Source organism: Pollicipes pollicipes, unplaced genomic scaffold (genome assembly GCF_011947565.3).
Source record: "Pollicipes pollicipes isolate AB1234 unplaced genomic scaffold, Ppol_2.1 Scaffold_5724;HRSCAF=6776_pilon_pilon_pilon, whole genome shotgun sequence".
Lineage (NCBI taxonomy): Eukaryota > Metazoa > Arthropoda > Thecostraca > Pollicipedomorpha > Pollicipedidae > Pollicipes > Pollicipes pollicipes.
Window position 1 is genome coordinate 39660085 of NW_023596746.1, and position 13750 is coordinate 39673834.

The following is a 13750-nucleotide window of genomic DNA, read 5'->3' on the forward strand; positions in this document are numbered from 1 at the left end:
TGCCGGTCAGCACAGAGCTAACAGCCTCCATCGGGAGCGCCGGTCAGCACAGAGCTAACAGCCTCCATCGAGAGTGCCGGTCAGCACCGGGCGAACAGCTTCTATCGAGAGCGCCGGTCAGCACCGGGCGAACAGTTTCCATCGAGAGTGCCGGTCAGCACCGGGCTAGCAGCTTCCATGGGGAGCGCCAGTTAGCACTGCACTTTCCATCGGCGAGAGCGCTGATGAGCGGGAACGAAATGCTCGAGGTCTTCCCACGATAAAAAGCCGAGCGCGACGTTGATAATTTGAAAGAAGTAATGTCGATGGCATGAGCGGCGGACTGGTCCGATGATTGAAATATCACCTAAGACACGTGTTGTTTCGTGCTTTGCATTTTTCCTCTCAGGCATTTCAGGTACTTGGTCAGTCATCACATACACGAGACTAGGACGCCTAACACGAACATCATGAGAGCACAACACATGCATACCACAGCACAGACCGCCCGGGGCCGCTCACCGCTGATTTCAGTTGCCGAACAGGAACACCACGTGGGCTCCACACATATCACCGCAGCGATCGCCCATGCAAGTCACTGGCTGCTACTTGCAGTGAGGAGCCAGAGCAAACTTAACAGAAGCTAAAGCAACCTGAGAGTGACATTGGCGGTAGCTAAAAGCAAATACGTGTTCTACCCCTCCCGACGCTCTGTGAGTGATGTGATCGTAGCGAACCTTGAGATAGGACCACGCACCGTCCGCAGCTACGCAGGAGATAAAACTCTAGCCTCGCAAACATCATGCGACGGCAAAAGGACTAACCCGTGCAAGGTTTCTCGGCGACGCTGTCAAGATTTGACACCAATCAATTAATAATCACCCAATCATCATGTGGGGAGCAGCGCCCACCGCAACAGGTTCGGTCGCCCGTGAGGCTCAGCGCAGTGGCCGGTACTTGTAAGGGAACCCGTACTGAGTACAAGTCGGCAGAGCCGAGCCGACTCCATTTTCAGAACCTGACAAACTTCACGAGCCACCAGCCATCAACAACCGACAGGCCGCAATTCGTCGGGGTCCTTCCGTTCGCCGCGTATCGTTTCGCGGACGGTGCCGCGCCGCCGCCGGCGAGCTCACCACACCCGCTCGTCAGCGAGGCCGCTGGACACCGGCCGCGGTCCCTGCCGTAGGCGGCGCCGGCTAGACGGCGTACGTGTCGCGTCGGCGCTGCACCCAGTCGACGAGCTGCTGGTGGCGGCGCCGCTGGCGACCAAGCTCGGTCACCGCCCTACCCAGCTTGAAGCCGTTCTTGCGCACGTACATACGCGCGTCCTCCTTCAACTGCGCCAAGCTTGAGCGGGCAGCTGTCGTCGAGCGTCACGCTCTGGCTGAGGTAGGGGTTCAGGCGGAAGTAGGTGTGCGTCGGCAGGAGTTCCGTCAGGATGGTGTTTACGCCTGGAGACAGACGGCCCGACACCGGGAATCAGGTGCGCACCACGCCAAGCCAGAGCCCACGCCCAGTCAGGAGGGACAGCGCACTCGCCATGGTGGAATCGATCAGCGTGAGAATGATAACGACATGGCCGTGTGGTTGAACTTCGGGCGTTAGTGGCCACTTCGGAGACTAGATTGGCATCATGCCCAACACAGTCGTGAAGTAGAATGGTTCAAACACGTTCCTAACGGCAGCGACAGGCAATGTCACGCCCGCGTCAGTACAGTATCGACATCGGGGCTGACGACGCGTCCGACAGCTCAGGTCATTCGGCATCGACATCTCGTGCCGGGTTCCGCGAAGGGGGAGATGCAACCACCAGCACGGCGAGGCACCCCACAACGCGCGTGCACCGCTCACCCTCTGTATCGGTGGCGCTGTCGACGAACTTCCTGATCTTGGTGACCCAGGAGGTGTAGTCGGCACTGGCGGCGACCGGCAGCGTGCTGAGCGAGTTCGGCGCGAACCGACCGGTGCCCAGCGAGACGACGCACTGCAGCGGCTCGCGCGGCCACAGCTGGCGCGCCTCGTGGATCGCGATCGCTGCCGGGTTGTTCACCAGGATGCCGCCGTCCTGAGGCGCGGTAGCGAACGTCGGAGGCTGGCGCGGGCAGCGCAACGGCGGCAGCGGCGGGGGCGGAACACGCGGCTTTCTCAGGGCAGTTCGATGGGGCTCACTCGATCCTACGACGTGGGGTCACGGGCTTGGCAGGCAGGATTTTCAGATCCGAGCCGGAACGTTCTCCGGAAAAAACGCTCTGAACGGTCGGCTTGGATAACCCGCTACGTATCATCCGAGAGACCCGCCTTGACAGTACATATAGCTAACATTCAACATGTTCACCACCCCTGTTGTGTTGCGAATTCCGACATGTTTGGGCACCATTTGCGATGACATGTCTGTTTCCAGTTACAACTGGCACCAGCCTCGGCTGACCCTCCAGGGCGCCCCACCTGGTGCAGCATGTCCCCGATTCGGCACTCCTGGAAGTAGCCCGGTGCAGCGGCCGACGCCTGGATCGCCTCCCAGATCTTGTACTGGCTGCCGCCTGGAACAGCAAGTCTGCTCCGAGCAACCCTAAATGGAGGGTTCGGCGACTCCGACGTGCTCCAGAGCCCGGCAGACGACCTTCCAGAGCTCAGATAACCACAAACTCGAAACACGTCACCGACTGCACGCTGTCAAACAGAATCACGTGGCGGGGGACCTGCCAAATATAAGGCTGGCTGGTGCCCGCAGAAAGAGCCGTACCCTGGCGCATCACGTGGCGGGGGACTTGCCAGATATAAGGCTGGCTGGTGCCCGCAGAAAGAGCCGTACCCTGGCGCATCACGTGGCGGGGGACTTGCCAAACATAAGGTTGGCTGGTGCCCGCAGAAAGAGCCGTACGCAAAAGCCTGAAGGAGTCCGTCCATCACCGGGCGCGCGTGCACGGGGCGTGGCTGCGTGCAGTCACCCACGCACGTACCCTGGTACTGCGATTGCACGTGGTGCGGGTGGTTGTAGCTGCGGAAGATGAAAGCCTGCAGCTGCTCGCTGCTCACCAGCGTCGAGACGGCCGCCATCTGGTGCACACACCGCCCCGTTACCAGCCGACACGTGCGACAGCGCTGCGTGCGACGCCCTCAAACCGTGGAAGGATTCCCGAAACACTCGGACACGGAGGGCACGCCCGCCCATACGCTGCTCGACCGAGCTTCCACGCCGGCACGTCCCAGCGCGGCACCTGCCTTGGGCACGTCGGGGTCGCGGGAGAGGGCGATCAGGCGCGTCTCGCCCAGGTGGCGCTGCAGGATGTTACGCCACGCGTCCGTGTCGTAGTAGCTGTGCTGCCAGAGCAGCTTAGTGGTGCCCCGCAGGCGCGTCTGCTGAAACACCTCGGTGCCCAGTCGTGTGTAGAGCTCCTCGACGTCGTCCAGCGAACGCTTCAGCGGACCTGCCGGTGGTGCGGCGTCGGTGACGGGGCGGGGCAGGGAGCGGGAGCACGCGGGGCACCCAGTGGTCTGTGACACGGCACACACCGCGGCGTCAATGACGGAGCAGGGCGGGGAGCGGGGGCACAAGGTGGCACTCAGTAGTCTGTGACGCGACGCACACCGCGGCGTCAGCGGGGCAGGGTGCGGGAGCACGAAGGGGCACCCAGTGGTCTGTGGCGCCACATACACACCGGGGTCGATGGTGGCGTGGGGCAGGGAGCAAGTGGTGGGAGTGGAGAGGGGGAGGGGGCACCCAGTGGTCTGTGCCGCGACACACACCGCGGCGCCGCGCAATCCCGGTGTTTACCAGATCACGTACACCGGACAGCCTGCCAGTGCGGCCGATTTAACCATAATTGCAAATACACAGACGATACACGTGTGCAGCGTCATCAGACCGGTTGGGACCGCTCGCGCCTCGGCCGCGTCAGGCGACGCGAGACCTGGCCGTGCGTGACGCAGCGTGGCGAAGGCGCGGGGCGACACCACCGGGGCTGGCCATCTTACCGAGCAGGGCGGCCAGCAGGGCGCCGGTGCTGACGCCGCAGATCAGGTCGAACATCTGGTAGATGGGCTGACCACTGAGCCGCTCCAGTTCGCGCAGCAGCTCGATGGCCAGGATCCCCCTGCCGGGCGGGACGCGCTGTCAGACGCACAGGCCCGGCAGCCAGTCGGCGAGCGGTCCCTCATCTGTGCTCCGTTCCAGTCGGCCACACGCTGGTTAGGTTCACCCGGCACCGCCTGGGCCATGTGGCCACAGGAGACCGCCGGGGGACGGGGTACAATATTTGATCCCTGTTATCTCTGGAACTAATCGCCGGGTCCCAAAAATCAGGCAACAAGCCGTAGCTCTGGTCAATCCTAACGGAATCAACAAACTCACACCACCTAACTCGACAGATGACTTCGCATCAAATTATTTAACTGCTGGTGTTACAGTCATAGGAAATGCGTATGGTACATTTTATATATATCTTATACGTGGGCGTAGCAAAGTGCAGCTCCCACAGAAAATAAATCAAGTCAATAGTAAAAAGCCGATTGGGTACGATCTGTATAAGTCCACTTCATGGCATTACACCTCATAATTTGGTGTGATCCTCGCATGAGACTGCCCCTGACCGACAGGGTGGTGCAAATATCCAGCAGCGGTCTGAAGTCCGAGTTGGTCATGATGCCACACCAAACATCACCGTACCTCCCAGGACGGATCGCGCCTTTGACACGGCACACGAAACTTAAGCAATACCAATAATTCCGCCCCTATTTTGTTGCTTCCGTGGTGGCACCTGTTCCAGGAACAGAGACGCGCTTAGTTTCGAGGATTGCTTCCGGGGAGCCAGTTCGTGATTTCCGGTTTTTATACCAGGAAAGACAGGAACCAGCTTGGAATCTAGCTGGAGATCCAGCAACAGCCAGGATTCAGCACTGTATTGTGCTATGGGAACCAGCAAAAACCCGGATCAAACTTGGCACGACACCAAGAGGTCCGATAGGAGACAAGATCAGCTTTGGATATGCACGCGGATCCACTATGAGCTAATACCTGGCCACGAGCTATGCCGAAATCCAGCCTAGGCTATTGCCAGAGATCCAGCAAGAGCCAAGATCCTGCCTAGAATTGCACCCAGGATCGAACCATAGCCACAATCAAGCACAAAGTCCGGGAACCAGCGAAGGTCAGGTTCTTAGGCGGAATTATTGCCAAAAATCAGTGCAAATTGACATGGTGTATCAATATGCAAGAACCAGGAGCCAGGGTTTGACGCTTACCAAGCTGCCAACATGAGCCAGGAGCCCGGGGATGTAATTAACGAGAGAACTGTCAGGAACCAGGTTCCAGGGTCCCATCCTCACGAGGGAGAAGTGAAAGCTGGAAACCAACATCGGGCATCAGATAATGTGCACCAGGAGGGTCGAGCCACCCCTCCTCTGAGCCCCGTAGCTGCTGGAGGGTCGGCGACCCCGCTCTCCCTCCCAGTGTGCAGCCTGGCGGGGTGGGGGCAGCCGGCTCAGTCAAGCCGGCCAGCGCTGTCCCACCTGATGCCACCGCCGTCTATGCTGAGGATGCGGATGCCGCGGCCCGGCACGGGCCACACGTGGCCAAGCATGGCCAGCGCCTCCCGCAGCTGCATCTGCACCACCGAGTCACTCGTCCGCTCCGACATCATCAGCAGGGATGACACGGCGCCCTCCTAAAGCGGTAAGACACGGTCGGACGATCCGTTAGTGTGACCAAAAACCAGGACTTGGAGCCTCCGATCCACTGAGATGCGACGTGTCAGCGATCCCCTTGAAGCAGGAAACAGCAGACGGAGCAGCACGGAGGTGACGATCGCGGTGTGTTCACGGTGTCCAAGGTTCACAAGTCCGCACACGGTGGCCGAAGGCCTGCATAGCCGCCAATTGCAGGTCAATTACGAGTAGCACATTATTCTGATCTGCATGTACACCATTAAGAATTGCTAACCAACAAGGCACCAGTCTGGCAACACCTTCCTGAACTGGCAAGATGCCAGCAAACCCGACGAGACTCGGACTTCCATACCCAGACCTGGCAACTTTGGCTATGCTATTACGCGATAAATCCCAACAACCCATGGCTGAGGAGATCCAGTTCGCAAAGCTCAGGAAGTGTGAATGTAGGCTCACGACTTACTCGCTCGTGTGTTGCTCCAAACTGCGAAATGCTCGCAAACCGAAAGCGAAGTGGCCACAGTACGGCGATGCTCACCATGAAGGCCAGATTGGAGGACTCGGGGTACTGCCGCAGGTGGCGGATCAGGTCCTCCACGCGCCGCGAGCGCGACATGTCCGTCTGGGCTGAGCGCACCATGTCCACAAGGTGGCGGGTGCGCGCGTCAATGCCGCCCTGCCGGAGGCGCTCGCGTAAGGACTGCGCCAGGCCGCGTCCGCCGCGTTGGTAACCACGTCTTATGAGCCACAGGTGCGGGACAAGATGTTTTATCTATCCTAGTTCGCTGACGACAAAGAACTGAGCGACGCTTGTTAATTGGATAAAAGTTTAACAATAATGTATGAAGTATCAATTAGTTCGTTTCACACGGGCAAGCACAGGAACAAACTACCACATGCTTACCCTGGCAGAAGCCACTTCAAGCTTCCACTTTGGAACAGCTGACGGTTCGGGTTTATCACTTGGTTTCATCAGTTTCATGTATGTTTGCCATGATTTGGTCGAGTTCGGAGCTTCTTGGGATTCCACTGGAGGCGTTGGTGACTCCACAGAAAGATTGTCTTTATTTTCCTGACTACTAACGGCTGAGGATAATGATGAAGATGACAAACCCTTCACATCATCCGTGACTCTTTGTATATGATTGGAAGCCTGTGCTTCTCCTATAGCTTTTTGAACTAGATCCCTAAAGACTTGAGTTAAACGCAGATGAAGAGAGGTGTTCCTCAGCTGGGACCCGGAAGACATCCTTGTGAATGAGGACTGTCTGAAACAAGACACATTCATCATCATACAGAAGCGGTCCAAGTTACTTTGCTGCCAAGCAAGAGTGGAAAATGGAGCACATACTTAATTGCGAGTGAGATCGCAAGCTAAAGGGAGTGTTCCACATTTCAAAATTTCTAATGAGCACCAAATATGGAACAAGCTCAGTTATAACTTTTGGTACTGTCATTAAATTGAAAAGCCTGCTCTAGACAACGCAATTTATCTATCTAGCAGTATGCTCCTCAATATGTCATCATCTGATGGTGTCATCATGCCTTGCACAACAATGAATAAGCAACAAGATCTGGAAATTGTGCTCACAAACGCAAGATATGAGCGATTCGACAATTACACCTTTATTGACCTTGATCGACGCATAGCCAACGGAATGGCGGGATCTGAATGACATTATCATGGCATCACGGATGCCTGGGTGACTAAATACCAGTTTTAACAGATATCAAATTTCTTGAAAACTTTCGAGTAACTCAGGACTTCCATTTTAAGTAGCCGCTCCTGAGAAAGAAATCTCACCGAAATCCCCGCTCACCACTATGAAAGTAATATTCCTTTTTCCAACGTGTATTATTTAATGCTTGCAACACACTAATTCGTCAAAACATTTGTGTAATTACTGCTACAGAAGCTTGAAACGCTCTTCCAGCAGGAAAGACAAGCGAGCAAGAAGCTATTATCGTGTGACTTTAACGACACTCTGCACTATGGCTTTGATTTCTCCCCTATGGCGTTGAACAAAGTGGCTCTTTTCGATGTGCTCTTTGGCCTAGGGAATAGGAGTATCATCACATGGTCCAAAGTGACGCACTGATTCAAATTTCAACCGATGCGCTTCTCGGCAACAGTCCCTTGATGCCGGCTGAGCCGATCACGAAGGTCCTTTTATTCGCACCAGTAGATGTGCCACTGCGGTTGTCATGACGATGGCGGTCGCGAGAACTGTAGGGAAGAAGTGAAGTGCAGTTAGAAAGCGATGACAGCGTAGTTTGGACCGAAAGATAATTAAAATTGATGTCCTTGTTATCTCTTGACGGTTAACCTTATCTGATATCTCCATTATGGTGTAATTATATTGATATGCGTATTATGTCGTCTTGCGCCCTGATATATAACTGCACGTCAGACGATTGTGTGGTCGGCAGCCATCGCCATTCGAACCTAAATCTACTGGATTTACGAAACAGAGACCTAAGAATATTTTGACATATTTCAAACAAATTCAATTCAAACCAAAAAAACAAACAAACAAAAAAGTTCAAATTTAGACAGATAAATAGTTATATTTCCGGGTAACCTTCCGCATTTGTAAAACACTTGCGCTTCTGGAATAATAAAATGATACCAAGATGCGGTTATTTGGTTATTTGAATCAGAGCTCTTTCCACTAGCCATGATCATTTCAATGCTTTGGGATGAAGGAGACTGGGTAACGGTGGGGCAGGACTGCATGCACCTGAGGGGGGGGGGGGGAGGCAGCCGTCAGGCTTTAGACCGCGCAAGGACCCCTCTGCGGGGTATGCGCTGGGCGCCCGGTCGAGGCCACTTCCAGGGGCCTCTCCGCCCACTTGTGGCTAGCGCATGGAGTCTACCGCGAACAAGCGGGGCGTCGTGAGGATGCAGGATGGTGCAAAAGAGAATGAGAAGGTCGGGCCGACACAAATAATGAAGAGCACTAAATCATAACGAAATCTAAGCACCAATTTTCACATGGAAAATCGTACCTAAATTGTGGGGAAGTCATTAGGTCACCACGCTGAGATTTTGAAATGTGCTGGGCCGATTCTGGCGAGGGGTTGGCCCTCGGGCAGAACTATGTATACTGAGTTGATTTATAGAGGAAAAAACATCAGTGATGTCCTCAGAAGTCTAAGAAGAGACACACAGCCTTAACCGTTGCAATGAACGTAATGTAATGTAAGCCATTCATTACATCCGAACGTTTGCTTAAGCCATCTCAACATGAGCTGCACCAGAGGCCCCTTATCACTAGGGTACTGAAAATCGTTCAAAAATATGAGCAAATAGGAATCTAAAGATGGACCCTTTTGTAGAGAGGGGATGGGTCCTCTACACTTATTTAAGCAGTGCCGGTTCATTAGGATAATTATTATCCTCACAGATCCATTGGCCTACTGTGGGCCCCTCAAGTTATGAAGGGCGGGGGAGGGGCAAATGGATGGTTCTTCTCCACCGCAACGGTGGTGGGGAGCAGTATGCCCGCCGCCCCCCCCCCCCCCCTTCCCCACCCGGATAAGCAGACACTGGTAAGGTTCAATCCCAAGAAGGCGTACAACCCAGGTGTTAGGCCGTTCCTTTCATATTAATGTCCAGCCACCTGCTATCGTTGCATGCGTTAAAACGCATGAATGACATCGCAGCGACCGCGACCGGGGAGTCCGAAGTAAGAAAAACGGTTATCGAGGTGACTTGTGCAAATCACATCCTCCTAAAAGCTACAATAATCGGGTAAGGCCTTCTCTGTCGGCCCGCCTAGGAGGCAACGAAACTTGTCTAGTAGATATACAGGGCGGCGTAAGAAACTAAAATGGTCACTGAAGCATGAAACCCGGATAGGACGGTGCTGTTCGAATTCGTGTATTTGAAAGTTTTCCCTCCGATCTATGGCCTGAGTCCCAGTATTTTGGCTACAAAGCAGTCTGCTTCCACTCCGCAGCGTTTCGTTATGCCCAGCGCGATCATGGTAAGCAATCCACCGCTGTTTGGCCCCAAAGTTGCCTAATGCACAAAAAACGGCGTAAATTAGAACAGCATCACGCCTAAGAAATCTAGCGATGATCGATATAAACGTGTCAAATCGCTCCATGACCCTACATGCCAGGTTGTCATATCTCCTGAGCTATGGAGCCAAAAAAAATATATATGGGGCAACGGGTCTGGGAATACTTTGAGTTAAAGGGGAAAACACTAAGACGTGTTCTGAATCAGGTTCGCTGCAAGAGATCTGGTATCCACCTAACATAAAAAGATAACTGATATAGGTCAAATGCTTGATATGCACTGTCTGCAATATTCGTTGGCGTACCAAAAATGGCCTGTACATGTATAAACTGTCTCTGTACGCAGATTCCACGCCAACAGCACCGCCTCGGGCGGGGGGGGAGGCTTTGAGATCATGTCCGCCAAGTGGGTCCTCGCCCACGTGGTGGTGGGGGCCTAACTGGGGCCGAAGGTTTCTGAGGCAGGGGGGGGGGGGCTTTGAGACCATGTCTGCCAGGTGGGTCCTCACCCGCGTGGTGGTGGGGGCCTAACTGGGGCCGAAGGTTTCTGTATTTTGCAGCAGTTTAAGCCGCCCGAAGGCTATTATTATAACATAAAAACGGGTCCTTGAAACACTCTAGTGAAATCCAAATCCTTTCGAGGTCCCAGAGTCCAAAAGCAGGGCCCTTACAGCGGGGACGTTGGGTCCCTCAACTGAAACGATACCCTATGTCACGATTTGCCTACCTCCTGGGCGAAATCCTGGCCACGCTGCAGCCCAGCGTCATTCGCTGCCAACATACGTCGAAGGACTGTCGTGAAATGAATCCGCAAACTTCCAGAGATAATACCATGGCCCTTTGCCCCGACATGTTCGTGTATGTTTGTTGTGGAGAACGTCCGTAATAAATATACCATCCCATGGGTTAAGCCTACCGCGCTGCCGTTACCGTTTACTGTACCACGCAGAGTCTAACGAGGTGCCAGGCTTCTAATAGCATCATACCTCTCGGTTCCCTGGTTGCAAATTTCTTTAGATTCAGGCCCCAGGTCCCCCTTCCTTCTTTCGCAACAAGCAGCGCTCTGGATATCCCTCCCGCGAGACGGTGACGGCTCACCACAAGCGCCTGATTTAGGCTAGCCGCAGGAGGGTAGTTTTGTCCAATGAGTGTGGGTGGCGTGGAGAATGGCAATATCCACCCCAAAATGCGCTAAAAGAGAGACTTCTCTCCGGATTTGGCCCACTTTTTTCTCGATGTTAAAGGGCTGGACCCCCGGAATCAATGTTGGGGGACTGAAGCCTTTCCCTTCCCTCCCCAACTGAATAGTTAACTACCCCTGACGAGATGGCAAATGGCAATGCCATGAAACTTGTCTTTGTTGATGATGCATTCAGTAAGCATGTTTTGCAAAACTACCAACCACAGTCATGTCAGGTCATCAAACCATGGTGTCATCTCCAAAGGTTTTTGGGCCTGTTTTAGGACAGTTCTTCTGCTGAATGTTGACAACAAACAGTACTGTTGAGCACTAACATGACCACTTGCCCAGGTGGCAAAATCACAGCATAAGGGACCTTTTTAACTGAAGGGGCCAGATTTCTTGCCTGCAACTTGTAAGGTCTCCATTTTCACAGAGAGACCTTCAATGGTATGGATCATGTTTTATTGCCTTGACAGCCAGCTGCTATGCTGATGAAGCAATGTCAGAGTTTTAAGCTGCTGAAAACTAACCAGGCCCTTGGTCCCAGCTGTGTCTGGCCACCCCCAAGACAAGGGAGACATGATGCCATGAGTCTCCCTTTCCCTCTGGATGCACTGCCGCCTTTGGGCTCAGAATCAGCACATATGGACCATGTAGAAGTGCACAAGTCCTTTTTGTGTGCTAATGACCACTACAGAGAGTATAATCAAATGAAGTGATCTACAATAATATTTTACTTAGATGGGCATGAAACCACTTTTGCTGTGAATGTGATTCAGAACATGAGCTTATGTTTTCTCCTATGAGGAAATGTTTCCATGTGCTCCAGAAGGCCCTTTCTTTCCATTCTATATTTCTGAGCAGACAGGGTGACCTTACCTGTAGTCTTCACACAATTTCAGGCATTGAAATGGTTATCATATGATTGCTTTGGCACTAGGCTGAACCTATCTGCACGTTTTCTCGAGAATGCAGCCAAATTTCAGACTGAATGGCAGCAGGTTGTTTATCACCATCACTCACAGATGAAACAAAATGCTGCCAAAAAAGCAGACTGCTTTATCGAAAAATCATGGGACTACATTTACTGATATCAAAGAAAAAATCAAGTAGGCAAACTGAAACATATGAGCTAAATTGACATTTTATATACTAGTTGCCCTGCTCCTTTTCAGTTAGTTGCTGGTGTTTTTTTCACTACCTTGCATGTCTACCACATAATTTTCCTGCCAAGCAAGCCCACAGCTAATGCATCAACTGAATTTTGAAAATATTTTTGAACAGGATTGTGCAAACACCACTCCATCATGTACATCATGAAAACTCTTGGAAAAATAATGCACTGTATAGTGTGTAGGACATTCTAAATGTATCAGCAATGACCCTCCCATTATTCACCTTGTGGTTGTTAAGTTTAATAAAAACCATGCACAATATCCTAATAATTTGGGTTAGATTGCCCACTTAACATGCATACATATCCCCAAAATATACTTCCTGCACTATCCATGGCCAAGCATGTTTGTATTGGATGGAGTGGTACCCCATTAATCCATTATACATCTATGCCCTGCCTGTTATTTATAGGTGCACATGCAGTCCTCATAGCCCAGCTGGATTGAGCATCTGCCTTTGGATCCACCCAACATCCACCTGCAGCTGGTGGAGTGAGTCTGAGTGCTCTTTGTCATTGACAGACATGGCCTACAGGCCATGAGCACTGCTATTCACTGGCAATTATAAACCTGCAACCAAAGATTGTCTGTAAAGTAATGTAAAACTTGTAAATGTAACTTGTAAAACTTGTAAAAATGTACAGACATCTACTTTGGACCCAATCCATGCAGCACTGCCTACCTTATAATATAAACCTCTAAGCTCAGGGGAGAGGAGGGATCTAGACCACTTGACCACACCCCTGACCCATTAGTAAAAAAGCATATCATTTTGACACCCAGGGAAACTGCAGGACTGCTACGCAGGAGACTAAAAGGTCTGTAATGTCAATAATTTCTTAATTCGAGAACATTTTATCAGCAAGTGATGGGTTTGAGCATGCAACCTGTATACAACAAGCAGGCAATGCAGTTCAAATGGAACTGAATGCAGTGTATGCATGCACATTGTGAGAGGCATTGTCATATAGACCTGGTTGCTTTGTTAATGGAGGGCACCTACATACCTACCTACCCACCTCAATTGATGTCAGCACTTAGGTATTTATTGGCAGACTACAGTAAACAATTCACTAAGAGAAATAGCTAGGTCACTCCCTGATGGCAACTTATCTGATTATTAACATACTTTCTGGACAATACTTAACCCAAAAGTTTGAGCCCATTTGCAACCGACTTCCACCTTGCTCCTTTTCAAAGTTCGCAGCACACAAGACGGGCGAAACAAACCGCAACAATGGCACGCCTGACGAAAAAAAAACTTACTTATCCTTAAGAAAATCTCACATACATTCCATCCATTTTCGTAAAACGTCAGACCCTCACCTACGCCACCTGCACGTCACCTATCCCAGCTGCCGTTTCACACCTCCAGGCTCCACCTCCCGCCCACCCGCGCCCTCTGTTATGACTGCAGCGCCTTCCCGGTTGATGGTCCGCGACCCTGGGTTCCACCGCGACCCCACTCTCAGCATCGTAGTTGTAAAACAAACGTAATTCGTCGCCGTTTCGTCGAACCATGCCGCTCTGCCAATGGGAGTCCAAGCTAACCGATCGAGCGACTATCTGATTGGTTACTAACGGGGACGCACCCGAGACAACCCACCTACGTCACTTGTGGCCGCGACCTCGAAACAGCTGCCCGCCGAGACGTAGAAGGGCGGAAGCGGTACTGCCTTTGGGCGACGTCCCAGGAGCAGACAGGAGTGCGAGGCGCAAG

The 13750-nt window shown here is 52.6% G+C and overlaps 1 protein-coding gene across 1 annotated transcript; it reads right to left on the bottom strand.

Annotated features, from left to right (window-relative positions):
- Positions 1-350: 350 nt before the first annotated feature.
- On the bottom strand, positions 351-13457 carry LOC119102570 (calcium-independent phospholipase A2-gamma-like). The gene is given in 11 exon segments (XM_037225973.1): positions 351-1328; positions 1330-1433; positions 1834-2047; positions 2428-2522; positions 2943-3039; positions 3205-3410; positions 3958-4076; positions 5491-5645; positions 6185-6322; positions 6551-6914; positions 13357-13457. Coding segments are annotated over 10 exon segments (1623 nt in total). The 5' UTR covers positions 6896-6914; positions 13357-13457; the 3' UTR covers positions 351-1178.
- Positions 13458-13750: the final 293 nt, after the last annotated feature.